The sequence below is a fragment of the Pempheris klunzingeri genome, chromosome 22 (assembly GCF_042242105.1).
Source record: "Pempheris klunzingeri isolate RE-2024b chromosome 22, fPemKlu1.hap1, whole genome shotgun sequence".
Classification (NCBI taxonomy): Eukaryota; Metazoa; Chordata; class Actinopteri; order Acropomatiformes; family Pempheridae; genus Pempheris; species Pempheris klunzingeri.
The window spans coordinates 13,310,280-13,324,996 of NC_092033.1; the positions used below are offsets into that span (position 1 = coordinate 13,310,280).

Here is a 14,717-nt window from a genome sequence, read left to right on the forward strand (position 1 = left end):
GGAGTGGAATCAGATAAGGCTATCAGGCAGGAGGCTTTACTGCCTCGGCTTTGTCCTGCTCCTCCACCCGCCCTCGCTTCCTCCCTCAATCTCTCACTCCACTGCACCTTTTGTCCGGCTGATTCCCTGACGGAGTGCTCCCCTCAGCTTGGGACCCCCACAACCTCCTCCAGCACCACTGCACTGCAGGCCCTGTGTGTGTGTGTGTGTGTGTGTGTGTGTGTTTACACGTGTGTTGTACACAGCAGCAGTGCAGACAAGAACAGGCCGGGCTGTAGTCAGGGCGGATGTTGAGTTTGAACTCCCTTTAACTCTGTTTCATTCATACCATATATTATGTATCTATTCTAATTTATATATTATGATATAATATATACAGTACTATATGATTTCCTCAAAACAATCATTTCACCTCTTTCTCGTAATTGTTTTCCAGTACAATCACTGATTAGACCCACAGTAACTCTGAGACAGCACTGGCATTTCGGCTTTACTGGCCAAGTATGTGAACACATACAAGGAATCTCACTCTCAATGGACTTACACAAAGAATAATTTGCAGAAGGATAGAAATGGACATACAGCTGTAGATAAAAGTAAGTGAGAACTCAGTTGTGTGTGTGTGTGTGTGTATTCACACATATACAGACTTACAGTTCACTACCATTTTATAAATACCATACAATTTTAAGCAAATTTATTGTGTAGCAAAATATCTGGTTATCAATGTTTGTGTTGGAATCTCTTGCAAATGTATCAAGTAAAATCTCAATCTGCAAAGAAACCAGTGACTACAGCTTCAACAGAAGTTACTACTGTACTGAATGAAAAGTTGTAGAGTAGAAATACAAAAAACTGAAGCAAAGTTAAAAAAATAAAAAAAAACTCAGATCTGTGCTTCAGTACAGCACTAAATGTTTGTAGCTGGTCCAGGTGGTGCTACACTAAATAATTATCAATAACATAGTGCTACTGCACACCATCAGGCATCTTAATCTACAGCTGTGTATCTTCTAAGTATATCGTGGAATCTGTTATCACACGCTCGGTGGCCACTTCATTAGGTAGGCTGCACCTGTACAGTCTACTGCCGTCCAAACCAACAGCCGAATCACATGTTTATTACTGAGATCATAGCTAAAGTGGTGTTGTGCTGGACAGCATTATATTGATGGATGTTTCTAGTGTTTTGTCCTTTCTATTTACATGCTACATACATACATGAGCTCCATCGCTAACTATGCTAATCTATCACAGGCATCATAAAAGTGTAGATGTATTGGATTGCATTACGCTGTCAGGTGTACCTGAGTTTAAAGTTATCTTGAATAACTCCACACACACACACACGAACGGTTCTGGACACTCAGAACAATCCAACAGTTTAGTCCCTTTTCAAAAAAAAAAAAAAAAGCATATATAGATATATGTATATATGTTCATATCTATGTTGTGGTAACTGCTAACTCTCCTCCAGATGGCCAGTGAACCTCAACCTCAGCCCGGGTGTAGAGAAGAGAAGGTGATTCTATTCACTCTCTCCCACAAGCTGCCAACTCACTTTAGCAGATTGACCAGTGCACTGATCCAGCCACTCTGTGAATAATGCGTGTTGCTGTCTTTTGAAGGGAGGCGACTTTAAATCCCCGCCTGGTCCCATGCAGGCTGGCCAGCGGCTGCATGTGTGACTCCAGACCCTCATCCTGCAGCCCCTTCTCATCACAGATATTTGCAAACAGATGCGCAAAGCCAGCCCGCAGGTTTTTTGATCAATCAAGCTTTAACAAGTCAAGTTGACTAGATGCGAATGTAACATTTTGCATGTGAAAGGACAAGACCACGGAAGGCCTGGTTTTGATTAGGCCTAAGCTGATAAATGGCAGATTCAAACAGCCCCCCTGCTATTGCAGAGAAACCCCAGAGGTCCAGGGGTTTAAGTCCAGACTGATATCAACTCTGTTGCTCCTCTTTCTTCTCCAAACCAATGAATAGATCCATTATTCAGTAGACTCATTCTCATCTCCTAAATTGAAGTGGCAGCAGCTTAAAAGCCCTATTTTCTACCCCCATCTTTTTTTCCAAGTTGCTCTCCCTCCCAAATTTGCCTACTGAAATATTCATGGGTGTGGCTAGCCTCAGTGAGTCCCCCTCATGTGATCATCATTTTTATGTTGGAGACTTTAAAATTGATCGTTACATTTGAGTTAAAGAAATTAAGGGCTGTTTTTATTTATTTATTCATTTTAAAGTTAGTTAAAAGACTTTTGAATCTTTGAGGATTATGAACATAAAATGGTCATAAAAAGTCACAAAGTCTTAAAAAACATTTCATTTCAGACAGTCATATAATGTTGACAAAAGTCTAAAGTGTAAAAAAGGCACAAGATGCACTTGTAGGACTGTAACAATTATTTTCAAAAACTTGATTTAAAGCAGCAAATTCTCACTTTTTAGACGCTGGATCCAGAGAATTTTTGCCATTTTTGCTTGGAAAAAATGACTTAGGTCTGATTATAATTGGTGTCTTTGCATACTTTTTAGCATTTTGACATGTCCAAGTGTATTTTCAATTTCTTATTCGGTCACTTTTCATGCTGTTATCTTTTGCCACAAGACATTCACTCACAGTAGATGTACCTGTTTGCTGGTAAAGCAGAATATTGTGGTGTATGTCAAGGTCTTGGCCGCTGCATGTCCAGCATCTATTCAGCAGCAAAGTGCCACTCTAACCCCCCAACCGCCCCCTCCCTGACCAATTATGGCCAACTGGACTCCCTGTGAACCACTCGCCCTGTATTGTCCACCCTACATGACCCTGGTGCGACCAGAGGAGAGAAATATTGCTCTAATCCACTCTGCACACACACACAAGCCTAATGTTGTTACCCCATACATAGAACCAGTAACCATCTTTTGGACTAAAATGTTGCTCTTGTGCAGTCAGGAAGTCCAGCTAATGTGCACTGTACAAGCTCTAAAGGTTTGTCTTTGTCTTCTCCTCTTCTCTTTGCAGTCGACTTTTTGGCAAAGTATTGCATTTTCAGTCAGGAGAAGCTGACTGAGTACAAAAGAGCTTTTGAAGCAGTAAGTGAAAGACATTTAAACCCTTTATATTGGAGATATTCTCCTTCACTCACTGTAATATGTTGCTCTCCTGATTATGAATAGGATGACTTTTCAATTTTTTTTCAATTCAATTTATTTGTATAGCCCAATATCCCAACAGAGTTGTCTCACAGTGCTTTACAAAGTTCACTGAAATAAACAAGTGTAAGCGAACAAACAATCTAATAAAGAGTCCAGCAGTCGATGAGGCCGATGGATCAGTCCGCTGGATCTGTTTCGTTTATTCCTTCACTTGTCAGAAAGTGGTAAGAAAACTCAAGTTGACATATTTAGATTACTTGTTTTGTTTAACCAATTTAAAGACGTAATGAAAGAAAAAACATATTTCTGCCAGCATTTCCTTGAGCTTTCAACTGCATCTCATGGTCTTTGGAGCATGAATTAAGATTTTTTCGTCTGTCACACTACTGTTTCTAAGGTCCAGAATTAACGGTGACTCATTTTTCTGAACTGTGTCTATTTTTTTGCTTTTTTGTGAAATGCTGGATATGTTTGCCTCTTAAACCCTTGAAAATCCCTAAAATCACAAGACAAAAAGTTGGGGAACCTCTGACGATGACGATGATGATGATGATGATGGCCTTTCTTTGCAGGAGGACAGTGATGGTGACGGCTATATCTCCTGCATCCAGGTTCTACTTGCTCTTAAAAACATCATCCCTCCAGAGCTGCTGTCTGACGAAGAGGAGATCTACGTCTACAGGGTCGGCTTTTACTGTATTTGTACACATGCAAATGCAAATACACAACCATTCACATACTCACACTCACACACTGCTCTCCCACGGACCTCCACACCGAATTTGATTGGCAAAAAATGTCCCAATCAGAGCCTCCAAATCACACAACTGTAAACGTCTTCACTTTTATCTAAATTTTTACGTATAATTTATTGCAAAGCTGTGACAGGAAGGGAAAAAACTCTTCACTTAATTGCAATAAACTAAAATCACATTTAGTTGTGTTGGTCATCTTTTATTAGTCATTGTGTGTTTAGCTGAGCCTTCGCTGTTGCACTCAAAAACTCAACAGACAACCTCATGGTGGTTCTAGGTTCCAAATCAGAGGATCACCACAGTCAGCAGGATTCACCCTCTGGGGACCATGAATGTTGGTCCATATCTTCATGGCAATCCCTCCAGTTTTTGTTGAGATGACTGACAGGCTGACATTGGTCTTCTAATCTCGTTTTAGATCCTGGAGATGGTGGACTTCAGGGTGACAGACGGGCTCGTAGATCTGAGGCTCTTTGCTGTGATTGCAAGCCTGGCGCAGAAAATCGCCACCATGGAGTAAGTGACCATGAGCAGACACGCTCTGCCCCTGACCTGCCATAAATAAGAATAAGAGTGTGTTCGCAAGTTTGTTCCGGTGATTTTGTCGTCGTGTGTGGGGCTCTCTTTGATCCTCACGTCCTTGTGCCTTCGAACATTTTATGACTTTTGAAGTCAAAGTTTTGAGTTTGGATGATAGATTCACTGATCAGTAGAGCAACTAGTAGAAGTCATTCAATTAGCAAAATGCATTCTCTAATTTCAGCTTCTCAAATGAGAGGATTGGCTGATTTGAAAGATTAGTTAATTGGTCAATTAATCAATCGATAGAAAATTAATATGGATAATTATATTAGTAATTTTTTCAAGCAAGAGGATTCTTATGTGTTTTGTTGTTCTGATATTTTTAGGAACAAAACAATGAATCGAGAAAATAACCAAGAATCAATAATGAGCTAGTTGCAGCCCTTCACTGAACCCTGCGCAGACGGAAAACATTGCTCTGGTTTGAACTCGGCCTTAGCGTCCATGTGTCTCTACATCATGCCCCATATGCCGCAGATTCCCACACACATCGCTTTTCTCCTGCCCTGGGGTGTATAGCTTCCTACAGACAGGAGTGTGTGGAGCCAAGCCTACTCTGGAGGTCTCCGAGGGTCAAGGCCTGCTCCCAAAGCCCTCGCCCTGGAGTGAGAGCACCCTCTCAGCGAGGACAGGGCCAGGGTCATGGGTCCTCTGATTTACGGCCAGCCCTTTGTGTTGTGCATTAGAGGAGGCCTGTAGACTGACTGCCCCACTGGCACAGAGCGACCAGGGTGTCTGCTCTGTAGAGAGGCAATTATAGTAATGATAATGAATGGCCATATTAAACCTCTTTTCACAGAACTCCTTTTTGCAATTTAAATAGTAAGAAGAGAGAAGATCAGCATTCATAATACCAGATCCTAAACAAGGAGAAAACAAAAGCATCCTTCTGTCATCTCATCCCAACTGAACTAAATTGATCCTCTTACCTGTTTCAGTTAATCCTGTTGTCTCTAATCCTGCCTTAGCAATGAGCTGCAACAGTAGTTACACAATCAGCCTTTTTGATCATGCAAGGCTTTGAAATCTGAGGAGGTGTTTCCGATATTTTTGTTTAATATTTCTTTTTCTTTTTCCAATTTTACGTTGCACTAATTGCACCCTTCCCCCCTCTGCTCTCCTCCTTTCTTTTCAACTTTAACTGTCCGTCCCTCTCACGTCTCTAATCTCCCCGGCTCTCTTGTTGCCTACCTCTCACCCTCTGTGCCGTGCTGTTTTGGCCCTTGACTCAGCCCATCTGTCCCTGTATAGCATTGTGCTCCCCAACAAGTCCACCTCACACAGCGCCACATTCCCCCAGGGCAAGTCACATGATCTGCCAAGAGGCGCATTGCCATACAGGATTCCCAAACAGCATCAGTGGAGCTGTCACACTCATTGTTATTGTCAATCTCATCCCTTGTTGCTTGTGTTTGATTTGTGAGCATGCATGAGTGCACTGAGAGTTACTGTAAGTCCTCATAGAAATCCACTGGACTAAATGAGTCAGGGAGTGAAGGAGCGCTAATGTTGGAGAAAACATGAGACAGCACATCTCAGACCGGCTCCCCACCACAGACAAGTGTCTGACAACATGAGTGCCTCCTCCTCCATAGAGTTCCCTCTTGCCCAGTCAGCACAGTGTCACTGCAGCCCGCTCAAAAGTATCCCAAAACAACTGTCAAATCAAACTAGGTCAAAATATGTTTGCATCCCTTTGCTCCCCGCCTCACTGTATACCAGCTCCCCAATGAGGAGACCGCCAAAGTTTTTGGGCGTTACGTAAGCGAGAAGTCTGCTGTGGTGGCCACAGCAGGGTGCCAGAGGAGGGCCGACAAAAGAAAATGGGTTAGGCTGCTATTATCCTCCCTGCAGTCCATCACCGGTCCCCTAGCCCCTCGTTTACGCTAGCCATTATCACGCCAGTGTCCTTAGCGCACCAGCATTTGGACTCTTTTACTGCAAACCAAGTGCAATTAATGATCATTAGCTGCCCTGTCTCGCTTCATCCCCATCAAGCCCCTGCCTGCCTGCCTGGTTGGAGGACAAGGGCCAATCATGGCGCTGGGAGCACTCAGGCGTGCATTGCACTCGTTGGCCTAGCGTTCGGCCATTCTTCGCTCTAACAGGCCATTGAGCGCGCGGCGAGGAGGGCCTCATTAACACTGGGCGCTCGTTACAGAGGGGACGACCGTCGCTGTGCCACACGCTGGACTGGAGAGGTCTGTCCCAACACAATCAGTCGTGTCTCCCTCTAATTATCCAAGTGGACCTAGATTTTGTGGTTCTGAGAGTGGTCACATTGCACCAGAGTGTGCCCCGGTCGCTTATTCCCCTCCCAAAACCTCCACACGAACCCCGCTCCCCCTGCTCCCCCCACACCCACTGTCCCAAAACCAGAGCAGTTTTATCCGTTACTGTGGCGGGATGTCCACGTGTGCCCACGTATTGTTTGGCAGCCAGGCCACTGTGAGCAACCACAATGGGCTCAGAACACTTTACCATCACATCTCTGCAAACACAACATCGCACAGGACAGACCCGCCAAAAATCACCCGCCACCACAAACAGATCATCCTGAATTTGTCTGCAGTGGCAACCAAAGTATTTACCAACACTCCTACACATGAACAGATTTTGCATTGATAAGGTGAATTAAATTATGAAATTATTATATTACTGTGATTTACAGCAGCACTGACTGGACAAATGTCGGCCTAGTAGAAGGAACTTCGCACTGATTTGTCATGTTTAGCACAGAGCATGAAAACAAATGTTCCATATTCTGAAATTTATCCTGGATTATGTCAACAGGGTTATTTTTGATTCAGGCCTTAGAGGCATCCAATTGATAACAGAAAACATTACAACCTGAGGGTGCGGGGCATTCACCAGCAAAAACAGTGTAACAAAAGACACTATTGAGCTGCATTATGGGTAGGCTAGAATCCAGCTTGACCCACACGTGGGACTAAGAGTCCAGATATCTCAGCCCGTGATTTAATCTCTCTCTTGCAAGTTCCCCAACTTTTGAGAATTCAGTACTCGATAAATGTACTTGTTTGTGCCTTGCATGTTCTTATATTGTGACTCTTACCAATTAATGCAATCATTTTGCTGTTTACTTTTAGTGAATTTATGCGATCATTAATCAGCAACATGGACTTCCGCTCGCTAGAAGTGAGGCTCTTCAAAGCGAAGGTAATTTCCCAAATTTCTGCTGGATAATGTGTGCCGCAAACGGCTCCCTCCACCCCATGTTTATGCTTTTGAATGTGTTTTTATAAGACACATTTGATTACCTCCACACAACATCAGATTAGCTCTCACATTAGTCACATTCATGCCGCAAACACCACCTCCGCCTCTCTTTCATGGCTACGTGGGTATCATCGTAATTAAATAAATACTGGTAAACACTTTGAGGAGCAATTCCAAAGCATGCTTTGTAAGGCTAGCTTTTTTTATGAGAGACACTCAGCCCTCATGCATAGAAATGAGGGAAGCAAGCTAGAGGGGGAAAGAGAGGGGTGCTTTTCCCTTTTCATAGATTAGCACTGCCCTAATCTCATTAAAGTGCCCAGCAGTGAACATGCCGTCCACTCCGCCCAGCCCTGTAATCAGCCTGAGACACACAGCTCATCCTAGATGGACCGGGACTAGCCTACCAGCTGGCTGCTCACAAGCAGGCCCGGCCTTCATTCATACAAGGAAGTATCAAGGAACTGAAAGGCAGGAGGAGCATGAAAGCCTGTGACCATGGGTGAGAAAACTGAGCCCCTGGCCAGGTAGAGGAGGCTTTGTAATTATAGAGCTGTTAGGGATAGGGTTGTTAACTGGAGAGGTTGGTGGGGGAATGGACTGATTGCCAGAGGGATTACCCCCCCCCCAATCACATGCACACACAACAATTATTACCTTGACTGCATTAACTGTGCAAACAGGTGCACTCAAACAAGACTAGGAACAGGTTGAGGTAATCTGAGAAGCACACACAATAACACACTCACAGACTCACAACTGTGCTCAGAGTCCAAAGCCAATTTTCCCTTAAGTAATCATATTTATATCCGATATTATTATTTTGACTCGTGCAGCAACTCTTCCTGTTCCTCCTGGAGGAGCAGCAAGGAGACCCCGGAGCCGAGCGGGGCTTCATCAGCGCAGAGCAGCTGCTTTTGGAGCTGAAGGCCGGGGGAATCCACCTGGAGCAGGAGGCGGCCATCAGACTGGAGCTGCAGCACATTCCCCCGCTGGACCTGCTGGACTTCCTGGCCTACCTGCCTCTCTTCATGCTCATTCACAAGTCAGTCATCTCCAACCCTCTCAATGACTCCAGCAGCCTCTGACCTCAGTCTGTCTGCCCCGGGTGGCTCAGTTGTCAGCATTACTGGACTACAGTCTTCAAGGTCTGGTCACACCCAACACTTGAAATGGTGACACATCCATGTTCAATGGATTACACTTACAATGGCAAAGTAATGCAGCTTTCATGTCGTATCGTTTAAACCGTAATTATGGGCAGCAGAGTAGGAAAAACTGTTCATGTCAGCCTCCAACTTGTTGGAAACATGAATTTATGACTCAGACAATATATGATGTTTGACGTCAAACTAAAATCTAATATAAACACTAATACAATCAACTCAACTAGAATAAAAGGAAAGAAGGGTTGTGAGCAGTTTTGCATCCTAACATACGCCTAAGTATTGACTGTATTTAACAAAATTGGTCTTAACAAAGAATTATTTCATTAACAAAGTGTGTAATGGGTGTGTGTGGTTTAGCGAGTGAGAGAGAGCATTGAAATTGTCAGTGTAGCAGTAAATGGACAGTGTTGTTCACAGTGTGTCACGACCAAAGTAAATCTCGTGTGTGTGTGTATAATGTGTTGTTTCCCAGCTGCAGGAAAAGTTGCATTGAAGATGATGTCAGGGCAGTTTTAAGCAGCGTCGCTATGACAATCCTGCCCACATTGAGGGAGTAACCTGTGCAGTAGACACACGAGTAGAGTCCAGCTGAGCCATACCATTCTGTGGAAAAACAGCATTAGATACATGGCATTGTAAAGTGCTGTCTATGGTCCTGAAATGCTCTGTAGCAGTGGATAGATATTATTTTTCACAACAAAATGTCCTGTACTACAGTTTGACGAAGCTTTAAACGCACCACAGAGCTATTATATTGGTTGCCTTAGATAAAAACTGAAGGGGGGTGGAGTCCATGTACATTTTCTGCTGCACAACTGCTTATTGTTCTATAGTAAAAAAAAAAAAAAAACAATGTTGGAGCTAAAGTAGCCGCTCAGGCTGTTGCCCTCCTCTATCCAACTTAATCAACACTGATGAACGATATTCAATGAGATATTCAACTAATAAAGTTTGAGCCATTGTTTCGCCTCAGCTTTGCCAATTAGATATGGCCGTGCTCTCCTGCGGTTCATACACGCTTGACAGACCGCCAGAGAGGAAAACATAATGGACTCTGACAGGCAGCAAACCAGGATTGTTAGATCAGGGCCGTCCTGTAAGCAGCATATGTCGTCATGTAAAACCCCAAAAGACGAGAGAAAACTGTTATTCTACAACCTGCCTGTAAAACCAGTCTTCTACATCTTCAGTTCTGCTGTTGATAAGAAAACTTAAACTTCATTTAACGTCAGATAAAGATTATATGAGTGTTTGTCCTCGGCATCCTTCCCTACTTTTGCCTTTGTATTTATCTTAACAGTTTCTTCACACCTACACACTGTAAAAATAGTTTAATAATCTGCTTTGAACACTGATTGGTAGGAAGAGACCCCCAATAAAATCTTTCCCAGGTTTCCTCACAACCAGCAGCCTCAGTTTAGGCAATAATTTCCTGTTCAAAGTGTGTCAGCTACACCAGAATCTCCTGCACAGTTGGAGTAAACAGGCTTCTGCATGATACCGTGCCGGCTATACGCATGTTGTCTGTTATTAGACGTCTTTTATTAAATCTGGCACCAAATATTAATTATTTATGCTAAAATGAAAGATGCTGCTGTGGCTCTCACAGCTTTGCAGGATGTTTTGTTTTAAAAGTCCAATTAATAACTTTGTCATACAAATCAGTGGTACATTCGCGTAAATAATACAAGAGTGTGAGTTATAGAGGTTTGTCAGTTCGTTGTAATTGAAAATGTTAGCCCGGCTTACTGCTGAGTTTTCACATATTCCTGATGCAGACAAAACTTTGCCCCAGAACAATAAGATGTGGCTGTTTTCTAGTACTTTTTTTTTTGGAGGTTTGGTGACACTAAATGTGTTGACTTCTTTATTCTAACTCCTAAACATTTTGATAATAGTTTTATCATCAGCAGCCTTAATGATTACTATCCTTTTGGAATCCAGTCACACTTCAAAATAATAAAGTGATGGGTGTCCCCATTATTAATAAGAAAGTGTTTTCAAATCAACTTTTGTGATTTTTATCCCTGTAATGTTTTTTGTTGCTGAAAGTAAATTGATCAGAAATCATTACAAGTTTGCCTGTGTTCACTTCTACTTCTGTTTTTCTTCTGACTACTCACTTGTTGCAGCCCTGTTCATTTTCCAAGGGACCCTCTCCCCCCACTCAGGGCCCCCTGGTGGCCCATGAACCCTCCTTTGAGAACAAATGACGTGACTCACGCACATCTTGTACAAGGACTCTGTCCACACCACGCGGTTGTGCAGCTGGTGTCTCTTTGTAAATAAAATATTTCACTCTTTAGTTAAATCTGAGAATCGGAGTCATATGTGTGAATTTCTTAAGTTAATATTATTTCTCTCTGTTATCATTATGGGAAGCTTAAAGCACAAGAGCAGCCAAAGTATCTGAGCTTCACACACACACACACACACACACACACACACAGGGTTTGGAGTTTTTTTCTTCCCAGGTGGTGGTTGTTGTGTGTTCAGCGGCATGCTGCTGTCAGGAGGCACACGCCATCAGCCAATTCAGCTCTGTGTCTCCACTCGACCACCCTACAAACCCCATTCACTCATTAAACCAGACACGCGTCCGGCTGCAGCCTCCCCTCTACCTGTCAAACTTCGTTTTCCAGAAACACAACCTCTACCTCAAAACCTATTGGTGGTCGCCAAAGTGCAATAACCCCGCTGACATTCCCTCCATCTGCTGATTTGAAAGACAAATGTTCTCATTATTTAGCTTTTCTTCAACGTTTCACTTGATTTGGAAAGTTCGGGTGAAGGCCACGACTTTGGTTCTTTCTCCAAGTGTCACGCCGTTTGTGTGCAGAAACATTATAGATGGTGAATCCACTTAAATGTAGTGTGCATTTTATGTGCCATAAACAGTTAATGCGCCGTTAAAATCCGCTCCATTCTCTCTTCAAGGCACAAAGTCCGAACTGTGAGGACGAGGCGTTTTAACTCAACAGAAAAATAACTTTTGCTGGTGTTTGTTTACTATATGAACAAGCGGCATTTCTTCAGTGATTGTATGCTACAGCTGTGGGTTTAGCGGGACAGTTACATTTCATCACTGTATGCTTTGAAATAAACAGAGAGCTCTTTCATTTTACGCACTTGTGACATCAAATTTACTTTTTGAGCTTGCGTAAAACGGATACATTCTGTTGTAGATACTGAAATGCTGTCCACTATTACATAAGAGATTGGATGGAGAAATTGAAGGGTTGGCTGAGGGACCTGTGACTTAAAGCTTTAAGGAGCCACCGAAGAGACAGGAAAAACATCGTGCGTAAAATGTGCGTAACTGTGCGTAAAAGTTGAGTTTCTTTCTGTTTGCACCTACATTGCAGTAAACATCTCATCATACTATAGCGCCTTCATTCTCACTCGCTTTCTCCTCCAGTTGGCTACAAACCACATGTTGAAAGCTGCAACCAAACGTGCCCTCCCACCTTTATATACACCCAGAAAATAAAACATGGAAAATAATTCAGTAGCAAATCATTTTATTCTTGGACTAGAGTGTAGAAAATATGGTTATAAGACTTTTTTTTTCAACATCTGTTTATGTGAAGACAATATAGAGCTGGCAGTATAAAGAGACAATGCATGGCCATTGCGCTCTGTTTGGACAATAGCTGCATAAGTTTTGATCATTGTGAACTTCATGACATAATGCAATAACATGGTTTTGCTATTAAATAAGACACATCGGTGCTAGGATAAAACTTCGGAGTGTCAAACTCCTTCTGGAAACCTCATGAACAGAAGAGCCAGAGAGTAATAGACTACACGTCTACATAGGCAGGAGGTATAGAAGCAACTTCGCAATATATAGACAAAATATATACAAAAGCATGTGTACAAAACATCTATAAATCTCTTACATACAAAAATATTTTAATATATTTCAAAAAAGCGTTCGATATAGAATTTCATAGAATAAATCCGCGACTTGGAAGCATTTTCTGGATTAAACGTCTGAGGTTTACCAAAGGGTTGGTGTTCGGTGATTGGATTTAGCATAGTTGAAGAGCGACGTATTAAATAATGTTTTTAGTGTGCTGCTGAAGAGCATGAATTCACTTTAGGGTTTTCTTTTGTATATAATGGGCAAATGCACAGAAGCTTGGATTCCCACGCTGTCAGGAGACCCGTCTTCCTTTAATCCTTTGGCGCTGATCTCTGGCCTGACTTTCCCCAAGTTTCAGGACGTTAAGGCCGTGTCTGTCTGTCTGACTGTCAGTCTGGGAGGACCGGGCGTTAAGGACGCAGGACCAAAAGGCGTGTACGGTGCGTCTTGTTCTTGAGGGCAGCCAGCCTCCACCTGGACCATCCCAAACGTACTACAGCAGTAAAGTGAGTTGATCCATATTCCTGCGAGAGAGAGAAGAAAAGAAAGGTTACGCCACGGTTCAGGGTGTCTATCGTGAATGTTTATTTATAATAGTGTCTGATATTAACATCGTTATTCTGTTCTTACCTCATATGGATGCTCAGAACCAGTTGGTGAAGTCCAGCAGCTCCTGCTCTTCTGGACTGAGGGGATCGTAGGAGCCCTCGTCGGATGAGTAGGAGGACACGGGTGAACCTGTCATGGAGTTCATGTCAGCAGAGTATCCCTGCGACATGGTGGGCGACAGGACGCCGGACTGAAACGCCGCGCTCACCGCGTCGTGTTCGTCCAGGAGCTGCTGCAGGGCGCGGATGTACTCCACGGCTGAGCGCAGCGTCTCCACTTTGCTCATCTTCTTGTTGGCGGCGCCGTTGGGGACGTGCTCCCGCAGGGTGGCGAAGCCGTTGTTGACCAGCTTCACCCGGTTGCGCTCCCTCTCGTTTCTCCGAGCCACTGCGTGCGGCTGCTGCTGCGGGAGACTGTAGCCGAAACCCGCAAAGTTCAGTCTCCTTTTGCAGCGCAGCAGCTCCGGAGAGGAAGAGCGCTGCCTCTTGGGCTGCTTGGACAGCGACTTCCCGCTGCTCTGGCTGCTGCCGCTCGGGCTCAGCTGGATGCTCTGCGCCGCCGCGGCGGAAAAGAAACAAGCGGGCGGCATCAGCTGCTGCTGGCTGACGCTAATTTCCATCTTGGCTGTGAGGTCCATTCCCAGTTAAAAAACACAAACTTATAAAGAATCACCAAGTCTCGAGGCGGTGCGTCCCGCTCGTGCCGTTCACGTGGTGTGGCCGCTTGACGCGCACTGTTTCAGTGGGGGCAGTCCGCTGGGATGCTGCCTCGCGCGCTCCTCAAAGCTGCACTGAGTCTTCGAGGAAAGACGCCACTGCTTTTCAATACGTTTGGCTGGGGTGCTGGCCACGCCCTCCGGTCGCGTGGATTCACCTTGGGCTCCTGCCCCGGTGCCGGTGCGTTGCGCGCGCCGGACGCGTGCCACTTGAAGCACTGAACAAACAGTCAGTGGTGTGTTTTTCTTTCTTTCTATCTATCACGGGCGTCAGTGAGGTGTGTGGCAGAGCAGAGAGCAACACAGGAGACTCGTTTAGGACAAAGTGAGCACAGCAGAGTCCAGAGAGGACCAGGAAAAACTAAACGCTGTTTCTTTTCATTTATCACGAGTGGTTGAAAACTATTTTCAGCTTTCATTAGGTTACATTTCCCACTTTTCTCATTATCACGATCAAAATATCAAGAAATCATGCACATAGGATCATTTAGGGATCCTTTAACTAAGAAATTCTAACTTTGAATCTTTGAATAAATCTTATTCACGCTGTTCTGAAAACTCGTGTAATCTTTCGTTAAGTTGGGATCAGAAGTTTTATTAAGTTTTTAAAGCGAGTCCACGAATCGGAGAGT

The 14,717-nt window shown here is 43.9% G+C and overlaps 2 protein-coding genes across 2 annotated transcripts in view; one reads left to right on the forward strand and one right to left on the reverse strand.

The window, feature by feature from the left end:
- Positions 1-8,812, forward strand: part of LOC139221896 (uncharacterized) — a 36,645-nt gene extending 27,833 nt beyond the window's left edge. The window contains exons 7-11 of the mRNA XM_070853844.1: positions 3,014-3,084; positions 3,720-3,830; positions 4,321-4,418; positions 7,595-7,664; positions 8,561-8,812. Of these exons, the coding sequence (XP_070709945.1) occupies positions 3,014-3,084; positions 3,720-3,830; positions 4,321-4,418; positions 7,595-7,664; positions 8,561-8,812 (602 nt within the window). The remainder of the gene's footprint in view (positions 1-3,013; positions 3,085-3,719; positions 3,831-4,320; positions 4,419-7,594; positions 7,665-8,560) is intronic.
- Positions 8,813-12,413: 3,601 nt separating this feature from the next.
- On the reverse strand, positions 12,414-14,142 carry ascl1a (achaete-scute family bHLH transcription factor 1a). Its single transcript, XM_070853845.1, has 2 exons — positions 13,392-14,142; positions 12,414-13,285 (listed from the first exon to the last, which is right to left on the reverse strand). Exon 1 carries the CDS (start codon positions 14,005-14,007, stop codon positions 13,405-13,407), a length of 603 nt encoding a protein of 200 aa, XP_070709946.1. The 5' UTR covers positions 14,008-14,142; the 3' UTR covers positions 12,414-13,285; positions 13,392-13,404.
- Between the last annotated feature and the right edge of the window lie 575 nt (positions 14,143-14,717).

Coding starts and splice junctions, on each gene's coding strand:
- ascl1a (XM_070853845.1), bottom strand. CDS start 14,007: ATGGACCTCACAGCCAAGATGGAAATTAGCGTCAGCCAGCAGCAGCTG.